General features: G+C 47.2%; 1 protein-coding gene across 1 annotated transcript; it reads right to left on the bottom strand.

The window, feature by feature from the left end:
* Positions 1-1,987: 1,987 nt before the first annotated feature.
* Gsg1l2 (GSG1 like 2) lies at positions 1,988-16,924 on the bottom strand. The gene is made up of 5 exons (XM_051167776.1): positions 16,615-16,924; positions 8,578-8,625; positions 7,816-7,968; positions 6,646-6,757; positions 1,988-2,237 (listed from the first exon to the last, which is right to left on the bottom strand). The coding sequence occupies exons 1-5, from the start codon at positions 16,922-16,924 to the stop codon at positions 1,988-1,990; spliced, it is 873 nt and encodes a 290-aa protein (XP_051023733.1).

The raw sequence follows: 16,924 nt of genomic DNA, 5'->3' as shown, positions 1-16,924 counted from the left end.
GACACATATAATTTAGATACGCTTCTCTTTGTGTGCTATGCTTCAATGCCACTCCTCTTGTCCGTCTTGGGAAGGACATTATGGTGTACTTTGGGCTGGCCTCAAACTCATGATCCCCCTGTCTCAGTGCTGGGATTACAGGCATGCACCGCCACACCTGGTGCACAGCCAATATTGTTAAGATTTTAAAAGAGAGCGAGTGCCATCGGAGCTTGGGAGTCCGCTTTGACTTGAGCTCTGCTCTGACATCTACGTCAGCTGCTGGCTCCGTTGACATCAGCTTTGTTCATGGGGTTCAGGAAGAGCCACTCCTTCCAGGGCAGCGTCATCTGTAGTCCCCTCATATTTACCCAAAAGTCAAGCGTCTTTGGGAGGAGCATTTCTGAGACTTTCCTTTTCTCTGGGAGCAGATTAGACTCGACATCATCAAGCCACACAGGATCTCCCTGCATACACATGGGAGGCCGTGGGCTCTATGGAAGAAGCCACATCCTGTAAAGGGCAGACGCTGTCGGGTATCAGTCCTTCTGTGCTGCGGCGGGGGGCGGGCGGGCAAAGGGCCTGGGGAACACTAATGCTCATGTCTGAGATAAGAGAAGCCGGGCCCAAAAGATTGTACAACAAAACACGGAGCCAACCATTTATCAGACAGACAGATGATCATCTTGAATCATAAACATGAAGCAATTAGTTGGATCCCCCCGCACCCCCCCCCGCACAAACAAATTACTGTTTTATTGTAGAAATTTGGCTTTTTTTCAGAAATAGATTTACTAAGCACATAAATGCAATTAAAAGGAAAAAAAAAAAAAGACTCCGAAGGGCTGGTGAGATGGCTCAGCAGGCAAAGTGTTTGCCACAAAGCCTGAGGACCTGAGTTTGAGTCCCAGGATCCACATGGTGAAAGGAAAGAATCAATTCTATAAACTGTCTTCTGACTGCCACCCATGAACTGTGGCATATGTACACACACACCCACACCCGTACCCACACTCGTGCGCACGCACACACACACATTAAACACAAAAACAAATAAATGTAAACTCTTTCAAATTACTCTGAGCTAGGACATACTTAAGGTTCTTGGGGTTTGGAAGTCAAACTGGACATGTGCCTGACACCCTGTGGCTCAGTCACAAGCTGATGTAACCTGGGAGCTAAACTGATGTGCATCGTAACTGAACGCACCAGGAAGTCCAGAACAGAGCGCCACCTCCCACATGGCCTGCATGCTTGGCAGGGTTTATTTTTAGATGCAAGCACGCCTGGCGACTTAGCTTAAGCAGGACAATCCAAACATTTGCTCCACTTCAGCGTGATAAGATGCTGTGCCATTTCTTTCTTTCAGTTCACCATCCTTCCAAACTGGCTTCATTGTAGGTAGACAGTATGAATTTATTTGGAGATACAGTCTCTCTATTATGTAGCAATGGCTGTCTTGGAACTGGCTATGTAGACAAGGCTGGTTTCGAACCCTCAAAAACCCACCTGCCTCTTGCCTCCTGAGTTGCGAGATTAGAGGCCTGAGTCTCCACATCTGGTGAAGAATATTTTTAGGCAACACAATTTATTTTAAAATTTCTATCTTCTTGATGAAAATTAGAAAGCGGGGGGGGGGGGGGTTGGTATAGCTACATATTTCGTGCATCAATTAGAAAAAAGCATCCCGGGTTTGCCTGTCACTGGGTAACATATTCTGCATCTGCTGTAAGGGGTGGGGAGCCCTGTCCTTCATCATCTTTCCCCCTTAGAACTTCCTTTGGGAGATTTATTAAACTCAGAGTCAGGATTCCTTTATACTAGAGTGTTAATAGTTGATACTTTCTGTAGACATTATCTCCTCTAAGATACCAGAATTGTAGGAGGCGCGAGAGACTGAATCCAGAGACGGGTAGTGGAAGGTTACCTGTACCACAGTCTTCTGAACCCCACTTCAGAGGTCTTCGCTGTGGAGCAAGCGCCTGGCTTATCAGCACTGCAGCACTGGCTAGCACATGGACACTTTGCTTCCTGCCCCTGGGGGGCAGTGCCCAGCAACACTCACGAAGACTTGTCCCACAGCGTGAGGAACAGCTCCCGTGTGCCAAACCTGCTTTGAAGCCCCAGGCTGTGGGGTGTTGCGCTGTGGGAATGGGCTGCCTTTCAGTGCCCTGGGCGTCTCTGCGTGGGCTGTGGCGTATCTGCTCATGATTGCCACTGACACGGCCATACAGAGGGCGAAAGATCCCCAGGCAAGGCTGCAACAGAAGGCACAGTTAGGAAAGCCCTGGAGTGGGATTCCTGGGCTGCTGTGGGGTCAGCCACCTGGCACTCAGAGGCAGAGAGACACTGCTGCTACCCACAGGGAGTGCTGTTTTGTGCCGTTAGGGAGATCTGAGGATAAGGTTGGGAGATTTCCTTTCACTGGCCGACTTGCTGTTAAAGCAAATTATAACGCTCTGCGCTTCATGGAAAATAGCGAGGGACAGGACTGCAGGGTTCACAGGGAAGAATGGCTCTGAGAGCTCAGTGCACTCTCCACGGCCTCCTGGAGGGAGGATATTGGAGGAACAGCAAGGAGGAGGTGTAAAAGGATGGATGGCAGTTGTGGGAGGAGTGACTGAGCTATGGAAGACAGGGGCAACGCATAGTATTTAGGGGGCAGGGTCTCAGAAGACAAGAAGAAAGTCTATTGCATAGCCACACTGAGTCCTTGAGAGGGTACACACATGCATGAACAGACACACACACACACACACACACACACACACACACACACACACACACACACACACACACACACCAGGAAAAAGTCTGACTATAGATGACTGCCTAGCTCTCAGATATCTTCTACACCACAACCAAGACCCCATACCCCTGTGCCTAGGTGAGCACAGGCTTAGTATATGAAGGTATTATAGACACAACGGGCCAGTTTGGGATGCAGAGGGGAAGCTGGTCTGCAAACAGGGTTTGCATGAAAAGCTGGCTGTGGAGCAGAAAGCTTTCCGCCCCTTTCTCATGCCTAACCTCAGAGTTAAGGTTAGAAGACAAACTGAGGAATTTTTCCCCCCAGAAAGTGAAACAAAAAGAAACACAGGCTAGGTAAGGAAAGAAATAGGACCTTTGGATAATTAACCCAGAGACCCAGCTAGGAAGAGTTCCAAGAGAACAGAAAACCAAGGAGAGGAAACAGTGAAAGAAGTAACATAGGAAAACTTCCCTGAAGTGTGGGACACAAGCTGAGCAGCCTGCCAAGCACATGGAAGTAGGAGGAATGAGATGGAAAGAGCCCCACAGGGAACACCCTGACACTTGGCAAGAAAGCCGGGGGGGGGGGGGCTGTGAGACTGACATCAACAATACACTCGGGAAGAAAGCAACATGGCCTTAAAAATTCCAAGAGCAAGCTGGGTGTGATGGCACACGCCTTTAATTCCAGCACTCGAGAGGCAGAGGCAGAGGCAGAGGGCAGAGGGCAGAGGGCAGAGGGCAGAGGCAGAGGCAGAGGCAGAGGGCAGAGGCAGAGGCAGAGGCAGAGGCAGAGGGCAGAGGCAGAGGCAGATCAGAGAGACAGGTGGATCGCTGTGAGTTCGAAGCCAGCCTGGTCTACAAAGTGAGTCCAGGACAGTCAAGGGTACACAGAAAGACTCTGTCTCGAAAAACCAACAAAACAAAACAAAACAAAAACAAACCAACCAACCAAACAAACAAACAAAAATCCCAAGAGCAAATGATTTTCAAGATATTTGGACATTATTTTTTGCCAGATGACCAAGCACAGAGCACCACAGAAGCATCATTCTGGAGATGAAGGAATAAAATCGCCACCCTCTCTCCACTGATCTCTCAACTGAGCAGATACTGACGACGGGCCTCAGAACCCAGAGCTCTAGTTAAGAAGGAAGCTGCTCCAGTGACCCAGAAGCCAAGGATAGTGTAGAGCCCAGTTATAAATATTAACATCCTCAGACTCAGGGGACCAAAGCCGAGAAGGGCTTAGAAACAGGTGCGTCATGAAAGCTTAATGGCAGAATGAGGGAATAAATGCCAAAAGTGAGTTTTACAGACAGGAAAATAACTGTCAACACCAAATGAAAATACAAAGACAGTTCTCCAAGCAAAGATTTTTATCCGGCACAAATAATGAATGAAAGTGTAATCTGGGACACTTGGACAGACAGGGGTAGCCTCTGGCATTTCTGGAGAGCAAAGGAAAAGCTTGGTTATTGAAAAAGAAAAACGAGGGCTGGGCGTGATGGCGCACGCCTTTAATCCCAGCACTTGAGAGGCAGAGGCAGGTGGATTCCTGTGAGTTCAAGGCCAGCCTGGTCTACAATGCAAGTCCAGGACAGCCAAGGCTACACAGAGAAACCCTGTCTCCAAAAACCATAAATAAATAAAATAAGTAAAAAATAAAAAAATAAAAAAGTGGATAAGCTGTCTTGTGTACATTAGGAGTTGGGAAGCTGTGATTGTGTCAGTAGCTGCTAGTTAAGATTTGTAATCTTGGTGTGGAGTGGACCTTAAGGTCATAAGGTCATGAGGACCATATGGTCAAAATTTGACCCTAGTGGTTTATGGGTTAAGCTTGTGTTGCACACAGTGTGTTGGGTTCTTGTTCAAGTGGCTGACTCTCCTTAAGACTAGTTGTTATGGTGTAACTCACAGTAGATTTCTACTTGGATTTTTTTCCTCAAAAGATCCAGGAATCAGGGCAGTTATGAGCGAACAGTCTCAATATATGACTTTCTTTGTCTCTATTTTGTCAGGTTTTGACACAAGTGACTCCTTTCTGAAGGTGGCAACTTCCTCCCAGCATTAGGGGTCATTGCGTGGGATGAAAATGTGAGCATCAGTACTCTGATTTTTTTTTTTTTTTTTTTTGATACAGGATTTCTCTGTGTAGCCTTGGCTGTCCTAGAACTTGATCTGTAGATCAGGCTGGCCTGGAACTCACAGAGATCCATCCACCTGCCTCTGCCTCCTGGGCGCTGGGATTAAAGGCATGCACCACCACATTGATTTTTAAGTTGCAATATGTCTGGGGGTGGTGAAATGGGTCAGCAGCAAAGCGCTTGCCATAGCATGTGTGAGTCCCTAGGTTTAATTTCCAGTGCTGCAAAAACAAGAAGTTATGAAGAAACCCCCTATGGTCTTGTATGGCATGTATAGGTCTCCCTTCTAGAAAAGACCCTGTGTCTAAAAGGGAAGAAATTCTCCAATCTGTGTTTAAAAATCTAGACTTTACCATCTGCCAAGTATTTTGCAAATACCTCATCTTTATTCTTTACAACCTGATGGTAAGGCCTTATTGCTGACACATCTTATATAGGTCATTGAAGGTGAAAGAATCAAACTGATGTCCAGCTAGAAACGTCACCCCTTCTGCTGAGTGTTCATAGTACTGGAAGGTACTCTGTATGCTAACGACAGAAGAGGTAATCCCCAATACCACCCAGCTACAAACCCTGCAGCCTACGACAGTTACCTGCAGGATACAATGGTGCAACAGTTCCATGGATGTTACAGGAATAACCAATCGCTTTTCTAAAAACTGGACTTAAGGCCCACTTCAAAAGATGGAATCCATAACCTGACACAGTTAAAGGGGCCAAGAGCCTGAGTTAGGTTAGTTAGTTAGTTAGTTAGTTAGTTAGTTAGTTAGTTAGTTATGTCTCTAGTGGGAAACCTACCACTGTGGTTCTATAAAAGGAACACAGCAGTAAAATGACTTCTAATGACGTACTGCTCCTCTCATAGATCAGAACATTAATCAACGCTCATAGAAGCTTCTTGCGGTAGATGGCAGTTAGCACAGAGACCCACGAACAGACGGAGTTGTGAAGGACTCTGGAGCACTCAGCTCCAAATGAGGTGCCATTATTAACCTCTTTCCCTGGGGCTCAGAGATCCATGTGGAAGAGGAGGCAGAAAGACTGTGAGAGGCAGAGGTGACAGGTGACTCTAAGGAGCAGCACATTCCAGACACAATAGGACTGATGCATGTATGAGCTCACAGAGACTGGGGCAGCATCCATAAGACCTCCACAGGGTCAAGTTGGACAAAATCTCAGCACTGAGCAGGCTAAGCACACATGGGTTCTCATTCCTAACCAAGAACCTATTTCTGGGAAAGGGAAAATGTTTTCTCTTACAGAGTGTCAAAGGGTATATCAAGCAAGATTTCAGGCACGCCCCATACTCAGAAATTTTTGGTCAACACAAAACCTATGGGTTTTTTTTCTTTCTTTCCTCTGTGTGTGTGTGTTCTGTTTTTTTTTTTTTTTTTTTTTTTTTTTTTTTTTTTGTCTTATTGGGTTTTACTTGTTCATTTGTCTTGATTTTGATTTTTTGACGGGGGAATGATATTGGGGGTTTAGGAAGGTAGATAGGATTTGGAAAGAGTTAGTGGAGGAGAAAGAATATGATCAAAATCCCTGTATTAAAATTTTTAAATGAGTAAATAAATTATTAAAAATCCTCTAAAAATGTCAAGGTGGGTAAAAACTCTACAGCCAAGAAGACAGGGTTATAGCAAGGCTATTATACCAGCCGAGAGTCACAAGGGTAGCAGGTGCCAGCCCCGTGACAATGTCTATTTTATGACAAAAAATTTATGTTCATTGTTTTTGGTCCACCAGAGCTTGTGACCGAGCAACTCACCAATAGGACCAGCCATAGTCCCATGTCTGAGGCCTCCAATCTTCCGGTCCCAGGTTCACAGTGATTTGAAAACTAGTCGTGTACATCATGTGAGCCACCATGCCCAGGAGCCCTGTGCGAGTAAAGCTTCATGAGTTAAGACAGCAACAGTTGGGACATTTTCGCTATCCTGCATGTGTTGGCTGCTAGAAGAACTCTAGCGTCCACAGATGCTATGTAGTGTTGCTACTTACACCTCCTTAAACACCCCGTCTGATGGCTCGTCCCCACGGTAGAAACTGAAGGAACACCCAGAAACAGGCCTGATCACAACCAAGAAGAACGTAGTAGATATTGGGACCCGAGCGGGAATCTCCGCATGTCCGTGGCCCTGCACTTTGCCGTGGAAGACCTAGCAATTGGACTTTACCTTCCTATTTACTGGTACTAAGACCTGGGCAAGATGTAGTATGTTCATCAAACACAGGAGTGATGTGCAAATTGGATTTATACACATTAACACAACTTAGCGTGTCTGCCTGGAGGCTGGAAGGAAGCCTTATGCTCAGAGTCCTATCTTGGTGGTGACATTAACTTAAGGATCTTTGAAGGCCAAGTTAAGTTGCTTGGAGAGCAGAGGCAGTGCCAAAAAATAAGACTTTTTTGGGTTTGTGTGTGTGTGTGTGTGTGTGTGTGTGTGTGTAACATTTATGCCAAACTTTGGTAATCATTTTTAACATTCTGAAATTTACATAGTAGGTATACTCTTGTTTTGTCTTCACTAGAGCCTAACTCTGACAGTTAACTTATAGAAGTTAAGTAACTCTGCAAAATTTACTTAATATATTTGTTTGCTCACAAGCAGGTATTAAGTAACAGAGGTCTGACCGCGGGAGGATTCCTCTACAGACCCAAGCCTAACCTCTCCGCCAAGTGAGGTCATTACTGTTCCCAGAACCAGGGCAGCCTCTTCCCTGACTGTGACGCAAACCAGTGTTTCTTTCCATCCGTGCCCATCTTCTTCCTTTCTGACACTACTTCCGCCCAGTGAAATCAGTCCAGTGACTTATCCAGACGACCAGCTGTTATACTGAGCTGGGCAGCGACCGGAGGGAGCCAGCCAGCCTGTTTCATGGCTTGAGGCACCCATGTCCTCTCTAGAGCGGGCTGGGAGAAACTGCTAGAAAATACCTGCGAGCACCAGGAGGATGGCCACTGAGGCGTCCACCGTGAGCCAGCTGCATCCAGGACTGTGACAGCTCACACTGAAGCCCAGGAGGACCACACCTGTGAGCATCAGGATGATACCCAAGATTTCAGCCCCGATGGAGAGCCATAAAACTCCTATAAATGGAAAGGACAGAGATGCTGCACATTTAGAATCCACATCTGGAAGGTTTGGCCTTTTGGCTTTATTACTGGCCCACTTTCTGGTTTTATAATAAAAGGCTGGAGGCTAGGTATTTTGTAAGCAGAAAGGTCCATTCCGTTCACAGGTTTGGATGTTGTCAAACTCAGACAGCCTGGGCCGGGGACTAATGTGATCCTCTCCGCAGTTTCATAAAGCCTCTCTTCCTGCTGGAAGAGCAGACGCCAAGCAAGCCAGTGCAAACTGAGTGGACAATGAAGAGAAGAGAGCACAGGCGAGGCGATGGGATCCCGGAGCGCGTGTCTTCCCAACCCGACATTTTCCTCACTGGCAGAGCCTGAGATCGGCCCCAATGGAAATATTTATGGTCCAGGAAGCTACAGACCCCACCAGCCAGTTTCCTGTCACCCTATTAAGCTGGCTACTGTCTTCCAGCACATCAGGGTTTTAAGGCGTGTGAACGGAGCCTGGGTTGACTTCACAGGAAAACCATATCCAACCATCTCATCACTCCCCTTACTCCCAGTAAAACAATTATTTCCTCTCAAATTGTGAGGAACCCCGGCTGTAAGCATGGTGCTTACCTTGTCCCTCAGTGGGCACAATCCCCGGAAAGCACCTGCACCGTTCACCTAGAAGACAAGGACAGCATAGCCAAGCACCGTTGCACAGACAGACACACGGATGAGGGAAACGCACTGTGTGCGCACAACTCTACTCAGTTAGAGAAAAATGAATTTTCAGAAAACTGCGTGGAACTGGAAAAGGTTATTTTATGAGTGGTAACCCAGGCCCAGAAAGACAAATACCATATATTTTCCCGGGCATAGTCTAGCATGTTACCCTTAAGTCTGCTTGTCCAGATGGAAATAAACATTAGTAAAAGCAGAAACTAGAAAGGATCCCTCATGACGGGGGTTGGCTGGGGGTAGGGTTCTAATGGTGAGAGGGTGAAAATAGAACAAAATGGAGCTGAGCGGGCAGAGCGAGGAAAGGGGACAGGCAGAGAAAGTGGCGACACAGAAGGGGTCCACCATGACAGCAGCGGAAGATGGGCAGCCTCGTGGCAGTTCAGTCCCTGAGGTGCAGTTTCTCTGACTATCTGTCCTGCCACAGAGTTTCCAGACGTCTCCAAGTCTTGTTTTCTTTATCTCAAACTTGGTCTAACAAGAGCCTGTAATGAGACAGTTGTGAAAACATCTGGATTGCCACGTGGATTTTTGTGCTTAATTATTGATAGAAGGAAGTATAAAGATCTGTCTTGCAGATTTGAAAGCCAGGCTTAAAACAAGTTACACGTTGATGGAGTAAGGGGTTTTAGGGTTGTGTGGCTCAGTAGAGCATTTGCCTAACATTTGCAAGGGCGGCCTAGGTTCGATTCCTGGTACTGGAAAGGGAGAAAAGGAAGGAAGGAAGGAAGGAAGGAAGGAAGGGAGGGAGGGAGGGAGGGAGGGAGGGAAGAGGGAGGGAGGGAGGGAGGGAGGGAGGGAGGGAGGGAGGGAGGGAGAGGAGGGAGGGAGGGCGGAGGAGGAAGCTAGAGGAGGGAGGGAGGGAGAGGGAGGGAGGGAGGAAGAGCGGGAGGGAGGGAGGGAGGGAGGGGAGAAGGGAGGGAGGAAAGAGGAGGGAGGGAGGGAGGGAGGGAGGGAGGGAGGGAGAAGAGGGAGGAGGGAGGGAGGGAGGGAGGGAGGCGGGAGGAAGAGGGAGGGAGGGAGGGAGGGAGGGAGGGAGGGGAGGGAGGAGAGGGACTTTTAAATTTAAGTATTAGTACATTTTCCCATACTACTGCCTGCTCTCTCTCTACCTAATGCTTGGAGTTATATATTAGTATATTTTCTACTATAACAAAATACTGATGCTTGGATACTTTGCAAAGAAAATAAATGTTTTTTTTTTAGCTTACAATTCTGGACCTATAAGAGAAAGGTTCTGACTTCCGCTTGGCTCTGATGAGGGCCTGGCCTTCTAGCTAAATCACAGATGGCAGATGCCATCACGGTGGGTGGGAGTAGGTACTAGAAGTAGAGAGCAGCCACAATGTGGCAGCAGGCACAAGGGGTTCACCCTCAGGAATTAACCAGGCTCTCAGGATAAAGAAAGTCTCACTCAATGACGTAATCATCTTTCACTAGGTCCCACGTCTGAAAAATTCTCCTGCCTTAAATCACCACACAGGGACCAGGCTCAGGACACGAACCTTTGGGGGACACCCTCAAACCACATCCCAAGCACATGGAAAGAGGGGGTATCCTTAGTCAGAAGAGAGCCAACTTTTCCAACAGTATTGCAGGAGAAGCCAGGAATAGGGTAAAGGCAGGACTGGGCCAGGGCAGGGGCAGGGGGAGCCAGGAGTATGGCAGAGGCAGGAGAGACCAGGAGCAGGGTAGGGGAAGCTAGGAGCAGGGCAGGGGTAAGGAGAGCCAGGAGCAGGGCAGGGGGAGGGGTGAGGGAAGCTAGGAGCAGGGCAGAGGCAGGAGAAGCCAAGAACAGGGCACAGGCAGGGGGAACCAGGAGCAGGGCACGGAGCACCAGAAGGCCAGCTGAACAGATTAAGAGAATTCCCAATAGCTTAGAAGGACAAGTTTAGCTGGGCCCAGAGGGCTAGACCGGAGTGACCCCTTGATTAATGTGAATCCTCAGAAACGGTGTTCCCTCTGAACAAAGCCAGCGGGATTAAGAAGAAAAATCTTTACAAATCCCACGAAGCCAGAGAGGCGGGTGTTACATTAGGGCCTGGGTGGCCAAGAGACACAGCAAGCCAGCTGTAGCTTGACTCTGCCATCCCGCCCCAGAACCAAGGCCCCAGAGCTACCTGAATACAGTGAGTTCAGCACAACAGCTCATGGTCTACGCGTGAGCCTTGCCTCTACTAGGAGCTTTTGTTGTAAAGCTTTATTTCACAGTGTGGAAGGAGAGAGGCAGTCTCCCTTTAAAGCACCGAAGAGCCCACTTGTGGGAGACGAGCTGATTTAGATGGGAGTGGGAAACCTTTTCTCACTCAGGTCCCACCCCGCAGAACTGGGGTGTTGGCCCTCCCCTAGTTCCCTTGCCTGCACTTAGTTAGGGACATCTTCCTGAGACCAGAGTCCTTACTGCCAGCCAAATGGAGCCTACAGCACATCATAACCCTCTCCCTACATGTGCTACTGCTCGTTCCTTTCTGTCCTATCCTTTCCTTCTTATGCCTCCAGCCCATCAGGGGCTTGTGAGGTAGTCAGTGATTGTGCGTTATGTTCTATACCTCATTACAAATGTGGCTTTGGGGGCCTGTATAAAGCCCTAAACAGATTTTTCAATTGGGGGATTGAGAAAAAAAAGAGAGAGAGAGAGAGAGAGAGAGAGAGAGAGAGAGAGAAGCGCCCTATAGGCACAAAAGAGGAGGAAGAAGAGAGTAGAGAGAAAGGAGAAAAAGAAAAGATAAAAGAGAGGAGAGCTAGCCAGGTGGTGGTGGCTTACACCTTTAATCCCAGCACTGCAGAGGCAGAGGCAGAGGCAGGTGGATCGCTGTGAGTGCAAAGGCAGCCTGGTCTACAAAGGGAGTCCAGGACAGCCAAGGCTAATACAGAGAAACCATCTTGAAAAACCAAGGGGAAGAGAGAGAGAGAGAGAGAGAGAGAGAGAGAGAGAGAGAGAGAGAGAGAGAGAGAGAGAGAGAGAGAGAGAGAGAGAGAGAGAGAGAGAGAGAGAGAGAGAGAGAGAGAGCAAAGGATGTGGCTGTACTGAACTCCCTAGAGAATCTGACCTCAGTGCTGAGCTGAACTTAAGGGACAACCCCTTGACCAAGGCATGAAGACCAGTCATTTGCGTTCGTAACTTCTAGTATCCAGCTCTGACTTACCCTCTGATACGTTTGCTATTAATTCCTATCTAGTAAAAACTGAACTCTAAACGGTTTGCTCTAGGCACATCCTACAGAACACAGAAGGTGAAGACGTGTTTTCAGATGATGAGAAACATTTCTGGGAATATGTCTTTCTATCTTAAGACACTGGCAATGTAGTAACTTTCAGAAATCCTAACTTCCTTATGCTGAGCAGGACGGGAAGTGTGAGCAGAGGCGTGTTGGATGAACGGGCAGATAGCATTCATGATAGCTATTAGATTGTGGGGGAACAGGAAAGGTCAAAGTGAAGAGTGCAAAGTTCAAGTTCATCAGCCTCTAGCTGTTCATTTCCATTGCGGTGCATTTACTTCCATAACAGTTCCTCACCATAATTCTCATATAAATAAAATAAATAGATGTGAATATACAAACTTCTTCTGTGGTTAATGAATTTTGGAAACACTAGGACATGTCATATTAATCAAGTTTGTGTGTGTGTGTGTGTGTCTACATAACTTCCCAGAGTTTTTTTTTTTTTTTACACGCTAATGGACACGTGAGTTTCCAAGAAAAATATAATATGTAAAAATTCCCAGTCTTGTCTTAAACTCTTTTGTTTATTTTATTCAGAGACCATGTCTATGAAATGAGTTTAGGACACCCAGTGTGGCCCTTGGCAAAGGCTCTTCTCACCCTGAACTCAAGAACAGAGGTGCACAAAGTTGGGAAGGAACCAAGAAACACACTCTTAATTTCAGCTCAGGATTATGTGTGAATTGCTAAGAACGTCAGTCTCCCTTAAAACTTAGCGTGGGTCCCAGTTGATATAGGAAAGGCCCTCTAGTATTGCCATGCAAGTGAAAGTGGTATGTGTGTGTGTGTGTGTGTGTGTGTGTGTGCACGCGTGTGTGTAAATCTCTATCTTCAAATGTATTTATATTATGATTCATAGCAGTAGTAAAATGAAATAGCAGTGAAAACAACTGTATGGTTGGGTGGGTCACCACAACATGAGGAACTGTATTAGGGGGTTGCAGCAACAGGAAGGTTGAGAACCACTGTTTTAGAAAAAGGAGTTCAAAACAGTCTTCCACAGTCTCTTAATGTTGCCCCCAGATCCTGTTTCAGGATGAGGACCTCCCCAGCATACATACACATAAGATGACCAGCTACTTTTTATCCAGTCTTAGAGATAGTTTATGCCAGGTACCAGTTTAGTGTTGCTGTGCTGAGGGACACACGCCTCATGCAGATGACCAGCTGATACCAACCTCTGGGTCCCCTTAAAGCCCAATTCTTCCCTTACTTAAGTCCATCCAGGACAGTTTTTCTCCCAGGGAAAGCAACTCCCATCTCCCTAATTTTTAAATCCTATCCTCAAGCTCAGCCTCCATTGTAGCCGCCCCCCACCCCGCGCTGTTTTCTGGTATCACAAATAACATGCCAATATCGTGCAGTGCCAGTTTCTCCAAGTAGGCTTTCTCCCTGGTACAAGGAAGGGACAACTGCTCAGGGGACATGAAAAGGCCATGTGAGCTCTGATCTGTGCTGAGGTTTCCTTCTGTTCCTCATCCTGTGTTCGAGTGGAAAAGCCTGACTTGGCTGCGTCAGACCCAGATTATTCGTTTCTGTTTGCCTGGAACACCCTGCCTCTTGGGCCTCATCTATTAAAATCCCAGCTACGGGGTTTGGAAAGGGCAGTCCAGTTGATAAACTGCTTGCCTCGAAAGCAGGAGAGTCTAAGTTTGAGCCCTAGGACCCAAGTTAAAGTGCTGGGCATGGTGGTGTTAGCTCACAATCCCAAAGCTGGGGGAGGGGAGGGAGAGTGGGGAGGGGGGAAGGGAGGAGAGGAAGGGGAGCTGGGAGGATCCTGGGGCGGATTGCTGGCTGGCCTTTCTTGCTTAATTAGTGAGATCAGAGCCAATGAGAGACCCTGTCTCAAAACAGGCAACATCCTCAAGATGACACCTGAGGTTTGGTACAACGGCCACCTCCTTCATGAAGCCTCTACACCTACGTAGCATCTTCTGACTTCCCATACAATGGGTGAGGCGCTATCTCAGCCACAATCATACCCTTCCTTGTGGTACCTTTCTATGTGGTATTTCCCAGTGGCTTTCAGCTCTCAGCACTGTGGCCCCCTCTCTGTTAAAGCCCTGTTCCTTGAGCTCCATGCCAAGCGTGGAAATGCTCATTAGTGAACGTACTCCATGATGCTCCAACTCCCTTCTGTCCAGAGGGCTTTTCTGTGTCCCGAGGTGTGTTTCTCTTGCTGTGATGTGTGCCATAGTTACCAGGCAAGCAGATTAGAGATACAAATAGATACTCTAGAGAGAATAAAGGCTAGCGGAGTAGAAGTACTTATACCATGAGGATGGGAAAAGAAACAGCAATTAGAAATTCCATAGAGACAAAACAAACAAACAAACAAACAAAAAACTGTCCAGACAATAAATATAAGAACGCCCTTTCTGATGCTAGAATGAGCAACGTCTACTCAAAATTATTGGCTTATTGATTTAAATAAAGCAATGATTTTACTTTACCAAGAAGATGGCAGATGTATGTATGGAAAATGATAAATGTTATTTATTATACAACCAAGTCAATAGCTAATGTCTAAAATGAAGATATCCACATTTTTCTTTCATACAGAAACAGTTTCCCCTGAAAGAACGGACTGAGAATGTTGGCTTATCAACCTTCCAAAATGCGTGACCTACCTGCATGTAAATATTACCTTCCTTAAAATGTAAAACAAAACAAAACAAAACATCATCATCAATAACAACAACAACCAATCATCCAAGAGCAGGTTTCTAGACTCCAGCCCAGATCTATTGAGTCAGAGCCTCTGGGGCTGGATTCCTGGATGTCAACAAGCTCCCAGGGTAGTTCCAATTCCTGCCATTATTAAAAAAAAAAAAACCAAAAACCAAAACCAAACAAACAAAAAAACCAAACTGTGGAAATAGATGAGGCTGTGTGTGTGTGTGTGTGTGTGTGTGTGTGAGGGGGGGGGGAGGGAGGGAGAGAGGAGAGATGAGGGGGGGTTGGAAACAGAACAGACGTTCTTAAAAGCCATTTGCTTATGGATGTGGTTGGTGCCTACAGTTCCCAAACAGAAAATATGGAACTATCTCTGCGATCTCAGAGGAGGCAGGGTCATAAGCCAAATGTAACTGTGTGTAGAAGGTGGGGGTGGGGGTGGGGAGTCAAGAGAGTGGACTTTATATGACAGCGCTCCAGAGAAAAGTGAATCTGGGAGGTCCCTTTGGTAGTCTTAGCATTAGTAGGGCTTTGTCTGCACCACACTTAGAGCTGAGGCCACTTAGCCTGGAGGCAAAGGCGGGGCAGCTATTTGCTACTTAGTAGCTGCTTGGATGGGTTCCGAGCTACACTGTATCCTTCCTTATTGCAGTCTACTTAGGCTCCGAGAAGAAATTGTAAAGTGCCACAGGGTGGTAAACTGAACACGTGTACAGGAAATGTATGTCCAAAGATATGCAGGGACTCCTAGGGTGTCCCCCTTCTTATTTCGGGGGGCCTTTGCTTTGAAAGCAGAGGATCACACCGAGCGCCAATATGGCTCAGGCAGCCTGTGTGACGTCAAGGTTTCCCTGTCCCTTCCTCTTTTATTCTTTGTGAGGTAAAAAACTTTGTGCGAACTCTGCGCTATGTACTAACCCTCCCCTCCATCTTCTCTTTCTTCTCTCACCGTTTACTTCATAAACCTCCACCCTCAATCAATAAAGTCCGGAATCTAGCTGATTAACACAAAAGCAGGCTTGTCCCATGTGGGAATTCTTCCAGTCTCCTGCTTCAGAGCTGAGGGGAGGCTCTCTACCGTGCAGGGCTGTTTCAAGGACAGCCAGAGATAAAGGGCCAACTTGTTCTGGGCCATTGTTGTGATAGATCTGGTGGCTGTCTAATGGTGATGAGAGCTGGGGATTTTTTTTTTTTTTTTTTTTTTTTTTTTTTAAGAGAACCCTCTGTTCCAAGAGTCACTAAAAATGCAAGAGAGGCTGGAACAATGGCTCAGCATTGGGGGTGGGGTGGGGTGGGGGCTGGGGCAGCCATTCAGTGTTGAAGGGCACTTGCTGCTCCTGTGGAGGAGTTGAAGTTGGTTTGCAGACAAGTCAGCTGTCTCACAACTGCCTGTAACTCTAGATGCTTGGGATCTGATGCCTTCTTCTGGTCTCTGAGGACACACACACACACACACACACACACACACACACACACACACACACACACACACTTAAAGCTGGACATGGTGGCACATCTTTAATCTACATTCCAGGCCAGACAAGGCTACAAAGTTAGACCCTGTCTCAAGTAACAACAACAACAATTTTTAAAATGAGAAATCTTAGGGATGCAGCTTAGAGGTGGGTGGCAGCCACTTTTTTTTTTTTTTTTTTTTTTTTTTTTGGACAGGGTTTCTCTATGTAGCTTTGGCTGTCCTATACTCACTTTGTAGACCTCAAACCCACAGAGATCCACCTGCCTCTTCTTTATGAGAAGCTGAGACACAGCGGCAAGTGGGTAAACACGTGTGCTTAATAAAGAGTGTGTCAGGCACTGTTGCAGACACTTCAAGTGAATCTACTCACCTCATCAGTGCATGATCGCTAGGAGATAAAGCAACCCCACTACTCCCATTTTATAGATGAGAAAATTGAGGCTCGGACGTAAAAGATAGTTCATGGCAGACCCAAGATTCAGACCCAGGCAGTCTGGCTTTGGAGCACCTTCTTAGGGCCATCCTGCTCCTGTTGGCCTGGGGACACACACCCACCTGTGCTGTTGAGGCTTTCCTCACAGGACTGCCAAAGCCCTGCATGGAACCTGCGTTGGATGAACTTGTCGTCCCCTGTCTCCCAGATGTACTGGACAGCCTGGCTATTGTCATGTCTTCTGCCAGTGCTGCTGCTGGCCCTGCTGAAGTGAATGCAGTTCACTCCCCCAAGGAGGTCCTGGCACAGTGGTTTTGTCGTCCGCCGGATCCCCTCACACCAGTGGCTGCTGCCCATGGCTGTGAGGGAGAAGGTGAGGGCCAGGCAGATGGGGAGGAGGGTCAGTATCCGCTGCCACTTCACCCTGTCCAT

Source organism: Acomys russatus, chromosome 25 (genome assembly GCF_903995435.1).
Source record: "Acomys russatus chromosome 25, mAcoRus1.1, whole genome shotgun sequence".
Classification (NCBI taxonomy): Eukaryota; Metazoa; Chordata; class Mammalia; order Rodentia; family Muridae; genus Acomys; species Acomys russatus.
The sequence above is the reverse complement of the archived record's forward strand: the minus strand, read 5'-3'. Positions and strand labels throughout refer to the sequence as shown.